This window comes from Mauremys mutica, chromosome 1 (assembly GCF_020497125.1).
Source record: "Mauremys mutica isolate MM-2020 ecotype Southern chromosome 1, ASM2049712v1, whole genome shotgun sequence".
NCBI classification, from domain to species: Eukaryota; Metazoa; Chordata; order Testudines; family Geoemydidae; genus Mauremys; species Mauremys mutica.
Window position 1 is genome coordinate 73450797 of NC_059072.1, and position 22702 is coordinate 73473498.

General features: G+C 42.8%; 1 protein-coding gene across 3 annotated transcripts in view; it reads right to left on the reverse strand.

Moving 5' to 3' along the window:
- PPP1R12A (protein phosphatase 1 regulatory subunit 12A) overlaps positions 1–22702 on the reverse strand; it is a 211806-nt gene that overhangs the window by 138373 nt on the left and 50731 nt on the right. For all 3 annotated transcript variants that reach the window (XM_044979766.1, XM_044979750.1, XM_044979757.1), the window contains exon 2: positions 5419–5549. In XM_044979766.1, the coding sequence (XP_044835701.1) occupies positions 5419–5549 (131 nt within the window). The remainder of the gene's footprint in view (positions 1–5418; positions 5550–22702) is intronic.

A 22702-nucleotide genomic window follows, 5' to 3' on the forward strand; every position in this document is an offset into this window, starting at 1 on the left:
CAGGGGAATCTAATGATGCTGGCATCAGGTATCAAAATCTTTTCCATTTTGCTATGTAGCATTTTCTCATGGAATCTTTCCTACTCTTGCTAAGGATGGATTGTATCACCTCTGAATATGACTTTTCTAGGTCTGTCATCCATCCAACACCACACTTTTTGATAAAGGTATGCTGGGCTGCAGTGTCTTATCTTGCCTTTGTCCTAAGTTAGTAGGTCTGGGAAGAGAGGAATATGGATACATGGATGTGAGGAGTTCTGAAAAATACTCGGGAATCAGAAGTGCTTGGGCTATTCGGGAGCAATGAGGATAACCAATGCTCCAGCTTGTTTAATCTTCCTCAGGACTCAAGATAAGAGAAAGATGGGTGGTAAATTGCACATCAGCTCTGGAATTGTGGCCCTAAACTGCTTGGAGCAGGTGGTCAGCCACTTCTTGTTCTCCTGAGATGCAAAGAGATCCCACAATAGAAATCTCCACTTCCAACAGCTGTCTGTGGCAGCAAGTTGCATAGCTCCCACTCACAGTCTTTGGAGAACTTTCTGCTGAGGCTGTCTGCCAATGTGTTATGCATTCCTAGAAAGTCTGCAGTGGAAGGGGGCGACATGGTGGTGAATGCAACCCTTCTGTAGATTGACCACTTCTATGAAAAGAAGAGTGGACTTTGCTCCCCCCACTTTGTTTGTTGATATAGTAAGCCTGTCACATTGTCTGACATGACCCAGATTTGAGGGGCCCAACTAAAGAGGAGGAATTGTTTGCAGGATTTGTGCACTGCACACAGCTTCAGAAGGTTTATGTGCAAGATTCTTGGAGGGGTCCAAGTACCCTGTGCCATATGTTCATGGAGGTGGGCAAATAACCCTATAAGGCAGCTCTGCACCTCCTAATAGGATTTCTCTGTGAGCAGTCATCTAAGAAGGAGAACTCTGAGAACATAGGTGAGCTGCCACTACAAGTAACACCTTTGTACAAAGGTGCTGTTGAGAAATGAAGGGAAGCACTCTGTATTAGTAATGGCCTGGGCCCATGGCAAATCTCTGGAATCTCCTATGTGCAGAGGGGATGTCTATTTGGAAATAAGTCTCAAATTGAGAGCTATGAACCAGATGCCCTTGTTTAGTGAGGAGATTACTGAAGCCCTCGCTAAACATCTACCATCTGAACCACAGATGAAAATGTTCAGTTGAGATCTAGTATGGGCCTTTGGCCTCCTTCCCTTTTAGGGCTGAGGAAATATCTTGGGTAAAATACTCTTCTCCTATGTTGAAGAGGTATCAGTTCTATGGCTCCCACACAGAACAGGGAGTCTACTTCTTGTCTGAGCATCCACTAATGAGAGGGGTTCCTGAAGAGGGAAGCGAAGGGGAAGAGAGGGCAACTCTATCAGATAACCCAGTGGTGGGCAGCATATGGCCCATCAGGATAAGCTGATTGTGGGCTGCAAGACATTTTGCAGACGTCCCTGTGGTCCGCCGCCTCCCGCGGCTCCCATTGGCGGGAAACGGCAAATCGTGGCCACTGGGAGCTGCGGGGGGCCGTGCCTGTGGATGGTCAATGTCCGCAAAATGTCTCGTGGCCTGCAATCAGTTTACTCTGATGGGCCGCAGGAAGCCCGCGGGCCACTGGCTGCCCACTACTGATATAACCAGTGGTGACTGTTTCCAGAACCCATCTATCTGATGTTATATGGTACTAAGCCTGGGAAAAATTAGCTAGGCAGCCAGCAAGCTGAACATATAACTGTGGCAGGTGGGGACTAAACTAAAGCTCTCAAAAGTCCTGTCAAAAGGTTTTCTTGGTGGGAGGCTGAGGTTGGAAGTAGAGTGAAGCGATGGCGTTGTTTACACTTTACTTCATCCTCTAGCATTTCTTAGGCAGTTCATATGCCCACCCTCTGATTGTATTATGCTTGGGAGCTGGTTGTCACTTGTAGGGTTTAGACCTATGGTTGATACTCAGCGAGTGAAGGATTGCTCGACTCTTTGAGGGAATGTAATGATTCCTTTTTTTGCCCTCAAAAGCAAGATCATGATAGATTGAATTTCTCTGGAAAATCTGGAGCCACACAGCCAGAATCATGAAGTTCCCATCAAGTGGGAGACTGTATCCACTGAGGCCTGGAGGCCCAAGATAGCTAGCAATTTATCTTCATTGATAATTGATTGGAAATGAAGTCTATCTTCTTGAATGAGTGTTGTTGGTGAACTCAGATAACTCATTGTAATTAATAAAATCATCTTTCAACATCAATGCTTGGTAGTTTGCTATGTGGAACTGCAAGCTCACTGAAGTGAAGTTCTTCCTCACAAAGAGGTCGAAATTTGTGGCCTCCTTATCAGTGGGTGCAGATCTCGGATGCTGTTGCTTGTTCCTTTTGGTTACAGCTTGCCTCAGAATAGGGTGCAAGAATAAGTATGCTGTCCCCTTAGATGGCACAAAATATTTCTTCTTCTCTTTGGAGTGGGAGCACAATTGACTGGACACGCCAGTTCTAAGATGGCCTCATTAACTGGCAGCATATGTAGCCCTTCATGCTGGAAAATGGACAGGCCTTCTGTCCTTCGGTGGCACTAGCAGTGCTGGCTTCAGACAGGCCACATCCTTTGGTACCAACAATTCCTCTCTCAGTATCAGTATAGACTGAGTAGGAGACATCTTCTTCCTTCTTTCCCTCGCCAGTACCATATTCCTTGGCAGCTCATGATGCTCCTGTACTAGGGCACAGAATCTTGCCTGACTTAGAGAGCCTCCTCTCTGACATCCTCATTTCTGATAAGGACCTGGAGGGGAATTTCTCACATTTCTTGAGAGAGTGGTTGCTCTTACCCTCCTCATGTCTGTTTCAAAGAGTCATTAGCAGAGTCTTTAGCCCTGTTCTGGTTATTCTCAGAGCTGGATACTACCATGCTTGGAGAGGCACTTCTTAGTACCTCTACCTGAAGTACAGGAGGTCTGATGTGCCAGGATTGGAATCAGGCCTCATTGCATGGTCCATCAGGAATCTTCTAAGACTGAACTCACAGGATCAACAGGTTTGTCGAGGGAAGAACAGATAGATATTGCACTTGCAGGGAGTACGAGTTTTCTCTAGGCAACAGAGGAACATGCAGTGGTCATCGCTGACCACCCCTTCCCCCCCTCAATTTGGAGCATGTGGAGAAGAATGTAGGTGCAAACCAACAGACATTGCCAGGAAAATCTTCCTGTCTGAGGCACAATGAAAGCATGCACACCTCAAGTGGAATACACGTAAGGACCATCACTCAAAGAAGAACAAACTTTCTGGATCCAGTCATGAAAGAGGAAACTGTATCCAACCTGAGATTCTGCAAGAAAGTTTGCATTCTCTCACAGGAGCAGCTGTGCAGTCTATACCCAGTGCCCCATATATATATAGTGGGAAACAGGACAAAGCTCCAAATTCTGCAGCAATTCTCTTGTTCCCCAAACTACCTTCAAACCACACAATTTTAGTTCACAGTTGAAAACACCTGTTAATGTAAACTGTGCCTATTTTTGAGAATGCACTCCCTCCTTCTCCTGTTGTCCATAGCTCAGCTCCACTGTCTCAATAGCTGTGATATGGCCCACTGAGTCCTGCTCAGGACCTTTTTCCCTTCCACTATATGTGGAAATGCTTGTAATCAGCTTCAGCAGCTCATCTTCACAAGTCTTTGGACCTTAGCTGTGCAGTTATCCAAGCAGCCCACCTGGAGATCTTGCTGCACCGCCTGCTGTATACTCTGCTTCCTGTCTGCAAATTGGATTCCCAAACTCCTACTCACTGGTCCCACAGAAAAAATGCAGGGAGAATGTACCATAATCCAATAACCTCCTCTTTGTGGGGAGAGCTAGAGACCACTGAAGACAAGTCACAGCAAGGCAGGAAGAGAAGATAAAATGTCAGGTGCTTGGCTTCTGCAAAATGGTACATTTCACAGAGCTCAAGAGCTGAAGGAGCATGTTTTTCCATTAGTATGGGAAACAAAACTCTTTTCTTTGAGCTTGGAGTCTGCTTTCCCACAGCAAATTGTAATGCTCAATCAAAATTTTTATTTTAGCACCCTTTTCTGGGAAGAAAGCAGGGAGCTTTACTGCTTTTAATGCTCTAGAAATGGCATGACTCCAGAAAGAACTTCCCTATTGACTTAAATAACTATCACATTGTGAGAAGGTATATATTTTCAATACATACTCAAAAATAGGTGAAACCATTACAAATACTTTCACAATATCTAAAGGCAGAACACAAATTACAGAGGCTGTGCAGCCATCAGCCACAATATGTCCCATCTCTTTCAAAAGGATGAAAACAGTCTCTTCTCTCTCTAAAACAATTCTTTAACTTCTTTGCTGTAAAACTGGTACACAAGACAGGCTTCAGATTTTTCACTCATCTTTTATCCATGTAGCCACTAGGTTCATTATAAATGCTTCCCAACCTTTCATGGGCCAGGATGGCAATTACCTTACCCCCTGAACTTACAATTACAGTCCTTTGTCATAGGAATTATTACTAGGGTAGCTATATATTCAAAAAACAGCCTATTTTCTTCCAGGTCTAATGCTGGATCAGACAGTACCCGCAATATAGCAGAACTAATGGAATTTGCCTTAACCCAAAAAGACAAGCGACAGACACAGTGGCCTTTTTATGGCAAGAACCGCATGGTGGCCAACACTTGGAAATCTACATGAAGAGGGGTCAGAATAATATATACCTATCAAAGTAAGTTTATTGCAAACAGATTGTTCCTTCCAGTGGAGACAATGATTTCATAGATAACTAAATTTCTCCAGTTGCTTTCATGTCATATTCAGAAGCACTCAGCAGCCTTTTTGAAGAAAAAGACGCCTCTTCCTGGACTCTGTGGGTGTCTGACTAATTATGTCGATAACTGACCCTTAACGCTGACCCTAACAGTCTGTTCTAATTTACACCACCAGAAGAACCAGGAGAGGAAGTTACACAATCACACGACTGAAAAATTGAAGCATCAAAATTGCAAATACAACCAAGAATGGGACCTATTATGAACTGGTACTAACCTTGGACATGGCTTCAACCTGCTTATAGGATAAAAATAAAAAAAATATTAAGTCCCAACTGTACTACAGGGAAAAGAGCTTTGAAACTGTCACTTGACTGTTGAGATTTATGTGGATGGGCCCTATGAAAACTGGCTGGATAAAGAGCCTAAAAAGGAAAATAAGCTACTTTAAGATGTCCAGTAGGTATGTATGTACGTAAAAGAATAGACAGCTAAAAAGTATAATATACAAAATGTCTCAGATAGCTCCATAACTTAAAGTTAAAAACACTTGTTTATGAATGCCATCTGCTCCTGACAGTCTATCAGCAAAACAATAATATATATACACAAATGTTTTTAATATAGGAGAAAGAGTCCTTACTCTGCTATATCAAGATATCCACAGGATGAAGCCGCATGTAGAGGTATCCAACCTTCGTTATCTGGTTGATTAATGTTTGCTCCATTTTCCACCAGAAATTTCACCATATCTACGTTATCATCTATGCAAGCCTAGAAGGAAAGAAACATTAAAAAATTCACATTAAAGTCTTGCTTCAAATTAATTTTTTTCTAGGAAAAACCTTCAGAAAAAAGAACACTGAAGTTTTAGTTCTTTATCATCAAAAAGAAAATTCCCAAACAAATAACCAAACAAAACAAACAGGAAAAACTGCACAACAAAGCTAAAATATCTATCAAGTCCTCAAATAGATTTGTTCTATCTAAGGCCTATTTTTTTTTCCCCTCAATAAGTCCCTACTTGAATCACGGGATGATCTTCAAATAATTGCGGCAAAGTTGCACACAAGACATGGAAAATCAAGGAAAAGCAATATTGTAACAGACCGTTATTAACAGCAGTAATTTGAAAAAGCCGGACTAGACTTATTTGTTTAAGAAAAATTTGCTGGAACAATATATACACTCTGCTATGAGGCTACCCTCTACATTATGCAGTCTAATTTAAAAAAAACAAAAAACAACCAGATACTTTGCTACAGCTATATTACAGTCACTAAAAAAAGTGACTGGTACAATATAAAATTCAGAAGACTAAAAGTCTTAACCAACTAATGTAGAAATCAAGTCCAGTCACATTTGTCTTTTACATTTTTACAAGCACTGAATATTAGTGCAGTACAGAACTAATTGTATACTCAAAACGTATGCAAAATTTTGGACTTTGGCAAGTAAGCTAATTAAAATCAAAATGGAGGCCTAATATTGAGGGATCCGCAACATTGCAAATTAAGTAGGGCCTTTCCTATAAAGCTTTGTTTACAACTATAACTATGCTGGGGAACCTGTTACAACATGGCTCCATTTAATATTGCATACGGAACCCAATCTGTTACCCAAGCTATGCTACATACTCAAGTAAGTTAACTCGTGTTGGTACTTCAGCGCTGTTTAGAAAACCAGTTAAGGTTCTATCTATATCATAAAATGATATTGTTTTAACTGGGACGGAGGACTACAGTTTTAACAACTGGTGCCCCACTATGGTTTTGGTTTTTAGCTATAGTGCAGATTAGGCATAAAAGTACAGAATGAGAAGTAAAATTGCATTTCTACAACTTCACAGAGTTTCCACTGCAAATGACATTCCATGCTACATTTTTATTCTTTGAACTACTACGGGGTGGGCAAACTTTTTGGCCCGCAGGCCACATCTGTATATAGAACTTGCATGTCGGGCCATAAATGCTCATGAAATTGGGGTTGGGGTGCGGGGGGGATGAAGGGTCTGGCTGGGGGTGTGGACTCCAGGGGAGGGCCAGAAATGAGTAATTCAGGGTGTGGGGGGAGGGTTCCGGCTGGGGCTGCGGATGAGGGCTTTGGTGTGTAGGAAGGTGCTCCTGGCTGGGACCGAGGGGTTTGGAGGGTGGGAGAGGGATCAGGGCTGGGGCAGGGGGTTGGGGCGGGGGGGCTCAGGGGTGCAGGCTCTGGGCAGCATTTACCTCAAGCTGCTCCGGAAGCAGCGACATGTCCATCCGCTGGCTCCTACACGGAAGTGCAGCCAGGCGGCTCTGCTGCATGCTGCTCCATCTGCAGGAGTCACGTCCTGCAGATCCCATTGGCCATGGTACCCAACCAATGGGAGCTGCAGGGGCGGCGCTTGGGGCTGGGGTAGCATACGGAGCGGAGCCCCCTGGCTGCCTCTACGTGTAGGAGCCGAAGGGGGGACATGCCACTGCTTCCAGGAGCCACGCAGAGCGGCCACCGACCCTGTTCCCTGGCTGGAGCATCAAAACAGGGCAAGCCCCAGACCCCGCTTCCCAGCGGGAGCTCAAGGGCCGGATTAAAACGGCCAGTGGACCGAATATGGCCTGCGGGACAGTTTGCCCACCCCTGAGCTACTGTATACCTTTTGGCTGTCTATGAATTTGTGCCTTTAAAAGACACGTATGAGTATCAATTTCAGTGTATTGCAAGAGATATCCACATGTTGTTTTCTAGGGACACAGCCCTGTGTATTCTGCCTGTTATATAGCTGCATAAATTATCACATATTCACCTTTGTTGGTCCTGCATAAATATACAAGAACAGACATTTTCTAGTTCCTCAACTTGACCACCTGCTGTTCTGCTTTCCTCCTCCATGTTAGAGTATTTTTCCTCAGAAGGGGGTATTCAATAGGTTTCCCTGCCAACTTCCATACTGCTGCCCTTAAAAGGGCAGAGCAGAATGCAGAGAGAAGGCCCTTTTTGATTTAGGACAGCAAGGACTCAAGCAGACACACGCACAGGACCTTTCCTCAGAGTTTAATCTACTAAACTATGCCACAATATGCCTCCCCCCAACTCCAACAAGCCAAGCGATTGGAAGAAACACCTCTATTGAAGAGGTCCTAAACCCCTCAGAAGTATTATTCTTCAGATACAACACAAATAAAGTGACCATTTGTAATATACTTTCACTTTGATATAATTTTCTACAAATTTGTCATACTACTACTGAAAGTTAATGATTTAATATTACTCCAAAAATCCCTTCTACCTTCTTTGTACAGGGCAGATCATATTATCATTCAAAGAAAAGGAAATTAAATGTAGTAAGTTGTTAATGTAACTATGTTAATATTTCACTGAAGAATAAAAATAAAAGTTGAGTATAAACAGTAAAGTTAACCTGGCTACAATGCATATATGCGATATTTTCTATTCCTGTTTTTCTGGTTAAAAATTCATAGACTAATGCCAATCACCAAGTACAAGGAGTATACTGTATAGCAGGAGTAGTCAACATGTGGACCGGAGGCCAAATCCGGATCACCAGATGCTTTTGAATTGACACCAAAATCTTTTTATTTACTTATTTTTATTATTATTATTATTATTTTCTCTGGAGTCTGGAACTTGACTAGACCTTCCCCAAGAAATTTGGGCCTTGACAAAAAAACTGACTACGCCAGCTGTACGGTGTACAGGATAAATAACGTGGTTAAATTAATGTTAGTTTTGGAACTTAATCTTTGCATTTCCTGACTGGTTTTAACTATGCAGCTTTCAATGTTGCTAATTGGGTATTGCACTTAATAGATGTGGCAACCTCTCTTTCAAAAGCATTATCAGGAAGAAGAAGAAAAAAGGGGGATATTTAAAGTGTTTTCATTCTGCATCGCAAAATAAACAGCCCTTTTGTTTGTGGCACTAGTTGTCCACAGAACAATCCTCTTGTACATTTTAAAGTATACATAAGAGGAAACTGCCAACACATAACCCATAAAAATATTGTTGCTAAGAGAATCAAAAGCTTACACATGCAGCACATTTAAAGACATATGACTAACTGGCTTAAAATATTTGACCAAATTTGGTCAGTTTATTGTGCCATATATGGCAAGAATCAGGATAGCTTAAATATACTTTGAAAGTCTTATCAGAGATTGTTTTTCTTAGCTTCGCAGGAATGTGTAACCAGCATGATTATCTATAATAAGAGACTGGATGAAGACACTTGTCATTTACTATCCAGGTGCAGATGGGTTTAAGATGATTTTACTGCTTATTATGGTTCTTAACTGATTCAAGAAACTGGTTCTTCAAAACACAAACAAACAACTGGTTAAGTCTGAAGAAACTGAGCAACTGTTAAAACAAAGATGTGCTGATTTTGTTACTTATTTTAAAGGACAAGCTGAATAGACCAAGAAACTGAAGGCTGTAAGAGTTCCAATAGTTGTACACTTGAGTACTTTACAGATTTCAGCCTTTTTTTTGGTGGGGTGGGGGTATTTTCAAAGACAAGACGTGTTCTTTATAGGAGCTCCTTTGTACAATGAATACTAAAAGCAGGATTAGAAGTGTGCTATAGTTACTGTAAGTCTACAGGAAAAGAAAAAGCACCGGCAGTTGATCAGGCAAGACAACTTGAGATTTTTTTTTTAAAACTTATAATTTTAAAGGCTTTATAGAAATGCTCACTGCACACAGATGGTAAGAAACTACATGGACATGTAAATGTAAATAATGTGTTTACATGTTCATGTCAAATCTGAACATGCTAGACTGAGTTTCATCAAAGAAAACTGGAAACAGTTTGTATAGGTTTTTCCTTAAACTTAAAAAAAATGGATTTATTGATTTCAGCAGCACCTCAGGTGATTTGGTTGAGTATTCTCTATACTGTTTCTGCCACTTTCAATAGAAAACAAAACTTGGTTATTAGCAAGGGCTTACAAATTTAGTAAAATTAATTTTTTATCTTTTCCTCTTTTTTATTTCTCCTTCCTCTATCGTAGGGCCTCTTATCACAACAATCACTTTTAAAAGTGATTGTTATCACTGAATGTCAGCATTGCTTCTACTGTTAGCCACCAAAGTTTTAGTCCAAAAAGGAAAGCTTTGCATAGTTGTAAGCTGAACTGAAAGACGCAGCTTCAGAACAGATTGTTCTTCTCAGCCTTAACATGCAATAGCCTGAAAGTTTTAATAAAGGAAAGAAACATACGTAACATATTATAGGATGCACAGTAGAAAATACCATGCACCATTACTACAGTGCAAAATAAATATGCCAGGCAGAAGCAAACCAGAGCAAAATCAGGTAATACAAAATCTGGTTACATTTTCTGGTAATGGACATAAGGACAGAATCCTGAAGAGCAATAAAGGGGAATGTATTTAAGACAGAAAAAAAGTTGTGTTCCACTCCCACCATTAATCTTAACTCTAGGACTGATGAGTTCAACACATAGCACCAGCAATCCTGTTCCCATGTAAATTCCAAGACAGACCTGTGTTTTGGAAAATAACGGTCTACACTAAAGAGTGAAGAAATGTTTACAAAATTTCAAACAGTACCCAAGTGAATGTGGTCCAGTCTGCACACAGTCCTGCTAGTCATGTTAGATTCAGGATTCTTAAAGTTATTCAAAATAGCTTCATACTCCAGTAACACAGGCACGTGTAAGATAACTGCCTCTTGTAAAAGGAGACCAGGGCATTTGGGAAGAACTGACTGAAGACTATGATGAAGAATAACTAACCTATTTCTAGGTAAAGTAGTTCTCTCTCTCAGGTGTTTATAAAGGTCACTATCCCCGAAGTACTTAAGCTCTCTGGGGGGAATTCTGTTCATAAGCACCCCTAAAAATACAAAAACTCAAAACAGTTAAGCCAGTTCTCAACCAGGGGTACGCACACTCCTGAGGGGACACAGAGGTCTTCCCAGGGGGTACATCAACTTATTTAAATATTTAATTTAACTATCTGAGTTAAAACAATTAATAAAAACAAACCTAATTTTAAAAAACTTGAATGTTTAACTAAAATCAAAAATTCATATATTTGTTTTGTTAAAATATTATACGTTTGCTGTTGAAGAAAAAAATCCAGAATACATGATGTTGTTTTAGTTCAGGGGTTGGCAACCTGCGGCACATGTGTCAAAGATGGCACGTGAGCCGATTTTTAATGGCATGCTGCTACCTGCCGGGGTCCTGGCCCCACTCAGCCCCTCTGCCCACTGCTGTCTCCTGTGGAGGCAGAAGCTTGGTCCCGCCAGCAGCCAAGCTCCCACCTCCCCCGCTTCTTCCCCCAGCATGGTGCTTTCCTGCCCCTCCTCCTCTCCTTCCCTGTGCCGATCAGCTGATCGCTCTTGCGAGGGGGAGGAGGAGCGGAGCCGCAGCATGCTTGCTGCTCTGGGGAAGAGGCAGAGAAGAGGTGGGGACAGATAGGGCCCTGGGGAAAGGGGGGAAATCAGGGCATATCCCCTCCAGCCCCCTGCCATGAGCTGCTCAGGGCAGGGTGCTGGGAGCACCTCCATGAACCGAGCACCCCAGTGCTCTGCCCCGATCCCTGAACACCCCCCCACATCCAGCCCTCTCCCCGACCCCTGCACTCCCCACACACACACCCAGCCCTCTGCCCTGACCCCTACACCCCCCCCAACCCCACCCCTGACTTCTGCACCCCCACACATACCCAGCCATCCCACACCCTGACTCTTGCAGCCCCCCCATATCCCCACCCTGAGCACCAAACAGGAGCTCCTGCACACACAAACCCACATTCCCAGCTGCACCCCCTGGTCTGGGGTCCCGGCCGCCGGCCCCGCTCAGCCTGCTGCCAGTCTGGGGTCCCAACTGCCGGCCCCTTACCAGCCAGGGTCCTGCAGTCCCCGCTCAGCCCACTGCCAAACTAGGTGAACGGAACCCCAGGCTGGCAGCGGGCTGAGTGGGCCAGTGGCATAAGATCAGCATTTTAATTTAATTTTAAATTAAGCTTCTTAAACATTTTGAAAACCTTGTTTACTTTACATACAACAATAGTTTAGTTATATAATATAGACTTATAGAGAGAGACCTTCTAAAAAATGTTAAAATGTATTACCGGCACACGAAACCTTAAGTTAAAAGTGAATAAGTGAAGACTCAGTACACCACTTCTGAAAGGTTGCCAACCCCTGTTTTAGTTAAATAAAACAAGTTAAATACCTTGTCTGGTGATGTTCTCCTCCTAATACAGCATGGCAAGAAAATCTGCCAAATATTAATGATTAACCTGTTGAATTGGAGATAGCTCACCTCCCTATGACTTCATAAATATACTTCAATTACCTTTGGTAAATGAAATAACCAAACAATCATGCATTCTCTGATATAGCTGTGAAACTAATCTGAAAAGTTTTCAAAATAAATTACTTTAAAAATGTATAGTGTGTACCTTCTAAAAACGAAACCTCTCTCTGAGTTGTGAAGATGATGCATTAAGGTTATAACAACCAACAAGAATGCACTTTTATGTAGAAAACCATGGTTAAATCGAGTCTTCTTGACTAGTGACTTAAATCAATTTAAATTATAATTTAAAATCAATTTGATTTAAATCAAATCCACCCTGCTGTCAAGTTCTAACTAGAGGGTTACGTACTTCATTGCTTATGTGAGCTGAGCTAGCATATGGTAGGAGGGGCAGGAACACAGTCTACCCCTGAACCTATCGCAATTGTATAGGATATTAACAATGCCACTAAAGCTAAATTGTAAGTCATCCAAGTTGCTCCCTAACCCCTTTGTTGCTTTAGCAGTTTCACATCAATAACCACTTCCCCATGACAGTGCCCACTGTGTGCCACAGGCTGAGGAGCCTGAGTAGTAGTAGCATTGTGACATGAAAGGTAATTGAGCCAAATCCTCCAAGTAACCTTAAACATTGCTCATCTCTCCTCAGGGCAGCGTCCATTTGGAGCTGCAAGCAGAGGACTGCCTACAGCACTATATCAGTGCTGTTTAGATTAACAAAAATAGTTTTGACTGGGCAAAGGTAAATCTTGCCTGAATCAAGCACCTCTCACTCTGTCAAACCACCTCAGTCCTGAACTGCAGTTTCATTTGCTGACTTATTTCAATCAACTGAATTGAAGTATACAAATTAACTGCAGAGAGAGTGAGTGATGACTGACTGAGTTATCTACAGTGTCAAAATGCTTCTCTACCTGAAGCACCACACACAGTTTACTTTGCATCATAAATATCTATGCCTTAAACCAGGGGTCAGCAACCTTTGGCACATGGCCCATCAGGGTAATCTGATGGCAGGCCACAAGATGTTTTGTTTATGTTGACTGTCCACAGCCACGGCCCTCTGCAGCTCCCAGTGGCTGCAGTTTGTCGTTCCCAGCCAATGGGAGCTGCGGGCAGTGGCAGCCAGCACGTCTCTTCGCACACCATCCAAGGGTTGAGAAGGTGTTCTGGCACCTTCACCTTCAAGCTATTGCGCCCCAGGCGGTAGGCAGACGCGAGCAACAGCTTGCAAGGGTCTGAGCCTCAGTCTGGCATGCCGGACCACACAAGTGCAGGCTGCTATGTGGCCCAGGAGACTCAGGCATCCCCTTGCAGTAATGATCGGCTCCCGCCTGAGGTCTTGAATAATATTTGACATGACTTGGAATCAGGTTTCTGGTAAAAACATCCTTGCCTGTACCAAGTCCAGCACCACTCCGATGATCTCTATTCTTTGGGTCGGTGATAAGGTTGATTTGTTCACGTTGAGAAGGAGGACCAGTCTTTTGAAAGCGAATCTGACTAAACAGACCTGAGATTCCACCTGCTCCCTGGTGCACCCCCTGAGCAGCCAGTCGTCTAGGTAGGGGTATACACCTGCACCTGCCTCCTCCGGAGGAAGGCTACTATGACCGACATGCACTTGGTGAACACTTGGGAAGCTGTTAATAGACCAAATGGGAGGACCATGAACTAATAATGTTTGTGGTCGACCACAAACCATAGGAACTGTCTGTGCACAGGCCGAATGGGTATGTGAAAGTATGCGTCTTTCATGTCGATGGTGGCGTACCAGTCTCCCAGATCCAAGGGAAGGGATAATTGTGCTCAGGGAAACCAAACTTCAATTTCACCATGAATTCGTTGAGTCCTTGGAAGTCTAGAAGGGGTCTGAGACTGCCCCTCCCCCCCCCTCCTTTGCCTTGGGGATTAGGAAATAGTGGGAATAGAATCCCTTGCCCCTTAGCTCCTGAGGAACCTCCTCCACAACTCCTATGGTGAGGAGCGCCCGCACCTCTGGATAAGGAGTTCCGCGTGAGAAGGGTCCCTGAAGAGGGAAGAACATTTAGTTGGGCCTTGGCCCTGTCCACAACGGGAACTGGGCATTTTACACCTGCCTCAGCGAAGGAGGATATGGGAGCTGTTGCTGCAGTTGGGGCAGGCAGCCGAGTCTAACGAAACCGGCAAAGAGGTCTGCGCCACAGCCTTCCCTTCATCAATAATGGTCGAGAACTCTACTCTGGTGGAATTAGCTTCTTAAACTTCAACACGGAGTCCTATGAGTTGAGGTTATTATCTACTGAGGACAGCTTGCTGGTTAGCTATCCTCAGCTGTAGGCCACCAGTTGTATAAACCTTCCTGCTGAAAAGGTCCATCCTTTTCTAGACGGTTGATTTAGGGGCCCACCCCTACTGCCCGTCTCTTTCTCATTAACCACCAACCCTACTAGAGAGCATGGTTGCATGTGAGGAACAGATACTCGTATCCCTTAGAGGGGATGAAGTACTTGCACTCAACACCCCTGGCAGTAGCTGGGACTGAAGCAGGGGTCTGCCACAGTCTTAATATTGCTCTGGATCGTTTTTATTAGTGGCAGAGCTACACGGGATGGTCCTTTTGGTGCAAAGATGTTGATCATGGGGTCCTCGGGTTCAACCACTTCCTCTGCCTGTAACCCCATGCTGAGGACAATCCTCCGGAGAAAGTCCTGGTGGGCCCTGCGGTCAACTGGAGGAGGGCCTGAGGTTGAAGCTCCTGCCACTGCCTCTTCCGGGGACGAAGACGAGGAGGCCAGAGGTGGAATGGGGTCCTCCTAGCCCTCCAGCTCCCTGACCTTCCCCGGGGTCAGAGTCTGGGGCCTCTGTGGTGACCACAGCCATGGTGGTGGTAGCCTGGCCTTGCAATGGGTCTTGGAGTCACCTCGGCTGTGACCTGGGCCAGTGGTGGGGCTTGTGCCAAAGTCGCCTTGGATCCCCGGAGCGTAGGCTGATCCTTGTCTGGCTGTAGTGGTCGGTGCTCAGAGGCCACCGAGCGGGAGCCCCTGGAAAAAGAGCCCTGGGCCTGATGGTAGGCCCGGGGGTCCAAAATGGCCATTGTGCCAGAGGCTGCCACTGGGGGTGCCATGCTGTTGGTGTCCCTCCGTCGCCTGTCAGATCTGTCTCGGCTGCAACGGGAATAGAAGGAAGCACCGTCCGAGTCCGATGAGACACAGTGAAGCTGAAGGGTACTGATAAGGGGTTGAGCTGATAATGCGAGGGACAGGTGGAGGGAATCCAGTGTCAGGGATCGGTGACGGTCCTCTTTGAGCTGAGAATCAGTGCCGCTCCATCCTCTGTGTCAGGGAAAGGGAGTGATGTCCCACTGGTGCTGGGGAACCCCACATGGAATCCGAAGAGCAGTACCTTGGCGATAGCGATCTGGAGTGGTGCCAAGGCGAATGGTACCAGGCAGGAGAGGGTGACTGCCACATCATGGTCGGCTTGTCTCTAGACAGCGCCAGTCGCTGCGGCACCGGATGCTTATCTCTAACTGCTGGGGGCTGAGGAGCCGTCATGGCAATTAAATCTCTGGCGGCTTCAAAAGTGTCCAGGGTGAGTAACTCCTTCACCTGGCATTGCCCATCCAGAGAGTCGCTGGGCACCGTACTCAACGGTCCCCTCGGGAGAACCGATGTCAACAGCGCCAACTCTTGCTGCTTGGGCACCGGGTACTCCTTCAAGGGATGCACCAATGCAGCGCCTGCTGATCCTGCTGCTTTCGGGACCCTGGTTGGCTTTTCTATGCCGCTTGTATGGGACCAGTGAACGTGAGCGGTGCCGGGTTGTCTCCTCAGCATGAGGTGCCAAAGAGCACCGGTGCCGAGAGTCTCTTGTACTACAGTCCTTTCTCAGCACCATGTCACGTACCGATGCCAGGGCACTCCATATGGGACGTGCTTGGTGCCGGGTCCTAGTGGTCTGCAGCAGACTGGGGACAGAAAGCGAATGCCATGAGCAGTTGCTTAAGTCGGAAATCTCTCTCCTTTTTTGGCTTGGGGTGGAAAGCTCTGCAGATCTTGCACCTTTCTGTCTGGTGCACCTCCCCCAGAAACTTCAGACACAAGTCGGGGGTGGGGGGTCGCTCACTGGCATTGGCTTACTGCAGGTTCTGCAGGGTTTAAAGCCTGGGGCTCACGGCATGCCCCAGTGCCCAAGGGGGTGGGGAGCTAGGGATTGGGGAAACCCCACTCCCAAACCTTACTATGTATACACACTATCTAGTAATAATAACTAACTATAACTAAACTAAACTAACTATGAAAGAACACTGAGGGAAGAACTTGCTAGGCAAGCGATCACAGTCTCGCCAACCATCACTGGCAGCAAAAAAGAACCGAGGAGGCGCAGGGTCCTATATCCAGCACCATGAAGGCGCCACTCCAGAGGGCTCCACAGCCTACCCGAAGGGAGCTGCTAAGGGAAAACTTTCCAACAACTGTGCATGCAGCGTGCACATGTACCTGAATGGAATTAACACAAACAAGCGCTCGAATAAGAACAGCATTTTCCGACAGAAAAACAAGGTCAGAAAAATATACCCACAGCTCTAGTACAACCTCCAAGTAATTTGTTCTGGTGACAAGTTACAAGTTGGTTTAAATAGCAATTTTTTGCCTACTGTCTTTATTTCACAGAATTGATCTTGATACACCTTTAAATAGAACAGACGTATGTTTTAATTCTACAAAAATTCATAATATTAAAAATTTAGACAACTGACTGAGCTGTTCTAAAATGAAACCTAGCCAGCAGGTTGACAAGGAAATCAAACAATCCACACTAATCAACTAGTATGACTTACTAAACATTTGCAAAATATTTTCCTGATCTTCTAGTGGGCCAAGAGTAATAAAAATAGATACACTTAAGATAAGACTGCCACACAGTCTATAGCATTTACTTTTACAGTGGTTCCTTAAATAGTCAACATACACTTCATTTTGAATGAAGCTTTTTCAAATATACTTTACAGTTGTATTTTGGGATGGGGAGTGACTGCTGTAAGTTTTCAAACTGTTATCAGACAATATTGGCAGGGCAAGTTATTTTGCTGATGTGGATTTCTATGAGATAGGGCAAATATCTTCTGCAATAATGAAATTAAATCTATTTTAAAGTAAAGCTCACCCTTTCTAATTCTCATTTTGCCAATCCAGAAATAAAGTTTCCTGAAGAAATACCCAGTCCCCTGAAAAATTTAAGAACACATAGGATGGCAACGCAAAAAATAATCATTTCAATAAAACAGTACATTAACTAGTATGCTATAAACTATTTTATTTTAGCACATTAATTTTTGATGCAATAGCCTTGTTTGTTTTTGCATGTGTGCTAGTTTGCAAAATGATGCCATATACAGTGGGCCTCTCACACTGTAAAACAACGAAGATTGAATGTACATTATAAAGTATAACCAATTCTAAAACAAAAACTTTAGGTGCTATGATCTCCATCTCTCTGCCCAGAGGATAAACTGTTGATTTAAAATTCCAGGAGACTTGTTTTTTTAACTCAATAGTTGAAATGTAAGTGTCATATTAAACAAATGTCAAATTAATAAGTATTGTCAAACACGTCTCCTTGCTTCTATTACCGGCTACCTTCTACTCTTGAAATTCATGAAAAGCATTTCTTCCGGTCTAAAAGTAAGTAAAGAACCCAAGCTTTTAAAAAACTTTGGGCCAAATTTGAAATGGGAGGGCATTTAAGAAACAGAAAAACTGGTGTACACACTTTCCTTTCCACAGCATTACTGAGTGGTACCTATAGCTGATGTAATCTTTCATGTTTGTTCAAGTCTTATGGAGAAGGCATGCAGAGCTGATTAGTACAAAGCACTTACTGGTTATCACTAGTCATACAGCAATTCGTTTAATAAATTGGTAGACACAACACCCACAAACTTCTCTAAAGAGGTTTCTCTTCTTGCACCATATCTGTAGTTACAAAAAAATGCATCATTATGTAAAATTTAATTCATAATCTTTTTCTAAAGCTAAGGAGAGATACAGGCAAACTGACATTTCTTTTGTATGGCAACATGAAAACCAACATTAAAGGTTGATGGCCATATCTGTCATGCACTCTATGGCTTCTGGTGGCATGGAATGAATCAAGGCTGTCCCTCTGGAGGTCAGCTGCTCACTAGATGTCCCATGGTTTGGAAGCATCAAGTGCTTCTGCACGATCAATGCCATCAACGTGGCAACCTATCGAAAGTCTTGCAGTCTGAAAAGCAACTCAAGCTACAATCTCAATATTTGAACTAAATTGTTAAGCAAATAATGCTACAGATAGTTTACAGGGGGAAAAAAATCAAAATTAAAGATATTTGATGTCAAAAGGCTACACTAAATAGAACATGAAAGAATTTTAAAAGTCAAGATTTTCCAAATCATTGTTCCATATTTTATTTATAGTTGGGAATATATATAATTTCCCAACTATAACTTTGCCCTAATGACATGCAGCATTAGGAAGTAATTTTCATGTATTAAAGTTTTAGATTTGCAGTACGTAACGTTATAGTTAAGATTGCAACTTAATTTCTACATGTGCGCAATGTGATGAGATGCTATGACATAACTTGAATATTAGAGATAGATTTAGTGTTTGTCAGGCTTTTTTTTTTTTTTAACTGCAATCTCATATGTAAATTAAGTATGTAGATTTACCACGATTTTAATCTGAGGGGTAGATATTTTGCCACAAGTGTGCATAATTGGAAGTCTGCATGTTTAAGTCTTGTTACAAGCTTATATAGGGTAAAATTCTTTGTTCCTTGCACACCACACCCACTGAAGTCAATAAGTGGGCAAGGATAGCAGGATCAGGTCCCTAGTATGACTCAAAACCTGGTTTCTTCTTCCCTTATTAAAAAAAATTAAAAACAATGTATATTATGTATAAGTCAATCCAAAGCTGCCCAAAATATGTAAGACAAGAAAGAAGTTTGCAAGTGTGTTTCAAAACCTCCCACAAAGTTATTTAGATTTCCCCACTTTTAACACTTTCAAGTGTGTTAGAATTTTTTTACTAGATGAAACCATCATATTAAAAGTTTTCAGATAAGTGTAACAGTCATTCATTTTTTTTTTGGCCCAAAAACACCAGAAGAAATCTAAAAGATGTGATGTTAAAAGCGTTATCCCACACAAAATGATTTAATCCACCACAGAAAGAAAGGAAATAAATCATTTACAAAAATCAGCATTCCTAGATTGAAAGATAGATATGGGAAAAACACCCAATTACAAGCAAGGTGTTTTAGACTAGGATGTACAAGACCATTAAATTACCTATTATCCCTTGTCTCAAGCCTGGGCTCTATCCTTAAAAATTTAGGTTGACATAACTACTTTGCTCAGGGGTGTGAAAAATCCCCACCCCTGAGTAATGTATCTATGTTGACCTAAGCCCCAGTGTAGATGCAGGTAGGCCAATGGAAGAATGCTTCCACTGACCTAACTACTGCCTCTTGGAGAGGTGATGTTCCCTTTAGCAACAAATACAATCCCCCTTCCATCACTGTTGGCTGCATCTACACTATGGGGTTATGCCAGCACAGCTACAGTGCTGTAACTACACTGCTATAGCCCCCATTGTGTAGACAATGCCTCAGTAACTTGAGCTAAGTATGTTAGAAGCAAGGATGCTACTAAGCAGCTCTCACCAGGGCTCTCAATAGAGCAGCGCACCCTCAAACTTGTAAAATTAACCCCCTTAGGAGTATTGTTTGTAGATTTTGCAGGAGCCTCAGCATTATTTCATATTAAAACAAGACCTATACGTTCTGAGAGAGTAAAGTAAGCAGTTTTATCATCTAAAACAAGGCATTCAGGGATAGCTTGGTCACAATGCCAGCGTGGCCTAGGAATTTGAGCTCAGTGTAAGACATGCATACCAGAGATTGTGGCCTAATCAATGTATGGTTCTGACAGCATACTAAAACATACTAATTGAAATCAATGGATTGCTTTGTTCCCCAAAGACTTTTGTGTATATGTAGATTAGATACGACAAGCTTTGGTTCTAGTTTTACACTTTGTTGAAAACTGTTATCCTGTTTTAGCACCCATTCTACCAATGTTAAACCACATTCCAATATTTACGCATTGTCATCTCAGAAGTAGCTTCACTGTTATTCTGGCCTGTGTCCTAGTAGCGGCGATGATGGGTCATATACTAAGCTCAGTACAGATGTACAATGGTCCACATACTTCACCTGAAACGTGTAGGGATATGATCGACATACAGGATGGATTACTAGATTGTGACTGGTTAAACAGAGAAATTTAATTTTATTGAAAAACTATAAAAGTGATTAAACAGTGAAATCTAGTGACATAAGGAACCATGTCTTGACTCTCACAGCTATTATATTAATGGGTCCACAAGCACTGATTAGTTCTCATGATAAAATAAGGATGCCCAATCCACCACCTTTTAAATTTTGAGGTGGGAAGCTTGAGTTGACATAAAAATGTGCTCAGGCCCAGGTCTAACCTCAGGATAGGCTAAGTAAACTACTCCATCAGAAGTTAGCCATATTTAATTCATTCAATTTTTTGGTACACATACATACACAATCCCACTTTTGGGAGAGCTACAGTCAACAAAACAGGTTCACAAACCAAAGATGCTGGTATCCTGAAGCATACACACTGCTGACTTATGAATCTTAAACCACATTAATCATTCATCTACAGAACACATTGATAGCTTCAGAAAGAAGTCACCATAGAGTACCAAGTATTAATAAAAGTGTCTGCATAGATCAGGGGTATAATTTTCTGACACTTGTCAAGATTCTTGTCACTTCTTTCCCCATCTCAGCCCCTCTGCCTATCACCTCCAAACAGGTTGAAAGCTCTTCTGCAAGGAATCCTGAACTTTCCTTGAAGTACAGGATAGAAACAAGGCAAAATTGACTACAATTGTCAGATCATTTTGTAACACGCAGGGAGCATATTAGTAGTCCCTAGTCAACAGTAGGAGAATCTCTTGTCCCAGTAAGTGGTGACATTTGCAAACCTCTCCAGCAACTCTCCCTAGCCAACAGAAGCAGCAAGTCTCTCACTGTGAAGGGAGAAATATCTCCATAAGGTAAGATCAGGAGGTAGGGGAAGTGCGTGATTCCAAAAGACACCCCACGTGCATATCACCTAGATACAACTGAATAGCCCCCTATAAATACCCAACATAGAAAAGTGTGCTCACCAGATACCAACACACTGCTCTTACCTATAGAAATTTATTCAAGAACAAGAAAGAAGAATCAAGTGTACAAAAAACATTAGAGATAAAGAAAATCAACAAACACTGCTTTTGGAAAATGCATATCTAGGTATGTTCACCATCACCACCACACCACCTAAGTATCCACCAAATAGATTGAGATAAATTTATCCTTAACACCCCATTGGGGTAGAGAAGTAAAGGCAGAGTTCTAGTGACTGGTCTAAAGCCTGCCATAGATTGTGGAACCAAGAAGTGAAGCCATATCTCCCAATCTCAGGCCAGTTCCTCGCCATGGTATCACTTTTCTCTAGAGTTGTACCACAACAATTAATTCTGGAATTTGAAGCAACAGAAGAATGTTGAAGAGTCTAGAGTCATATTGATGCTTGTTGTTTCACATGTGTCCTGGGGACAGACTAGATAGAATAGTCAGGAAAACTTTAAACTAATAACAAAGGGAGAGGATAAAAAGAGATGACAGGAGCACTCACTTACAACAGAATCAAGATATTGAGAACAAAAATTAATAAAGAAACCACAGGACATGAGAAGTTATTTAACTGTCTATAGGCCAATGCTAGGAGGCTGGGTAACAAACAAGAGGAATTGGAATTGCTCATTATGATTCTAACTTTAATCTAGCTGGTATTACTGAAACCTGGTGGGATGATCCCCATGACTGGAATGTCAAAATCAACGGTTATAACCTATTTAGGAAGGATTGTTTGGGCAAAAGACGTAGAAGAGTGGCACTCTGTCAAAAATGGCAGATTCCAAGTCACTGATAACTTGCAAGAAAATTATCTGGAATGCTTATGGATCAACTAAAGCACAAGATGGGTATTAGTGAGTGTCAGTTACAGATCACAAAAATCACACTGGGAACAGCATAACCACCAGCTCCTTAACCATCTCTCTATAACATATAGGGGGAAAAGCTGCACCATGTGAAACATCAACTGGAGTCAAGTATCAGAGGGGTACCCATATTAGTCTGGATCTGTAAAAAGCGACAGAGTCCTGTGGCACCTTATAGACTAACAGAAGTAATGGAGCATTGACGAAGTGGGTATTCACCCACGGAAGCTTATGCTCCAATCCTTCTGTTAGTCTATAAGGTGCCACAGGTCACTCTCTCACTTCAACTGGAGTGACGTCTGCTGTAGGTCTCATGCTGTCAGTACTAAAATATTCCTTGGAATTTCAAATTATAGATGATAAATTTCCAAACTCAAAAATCCAACAGTGGGAAATTCTATATTAGACTGATCTTGACACACAAAGCGGAACTGATCACCTAGCTGGTAGCTTAGGTACAAGTGATCATGACTTGATCACATACAATGTGCAAACAGAATAAAGTCCAAACTAGTA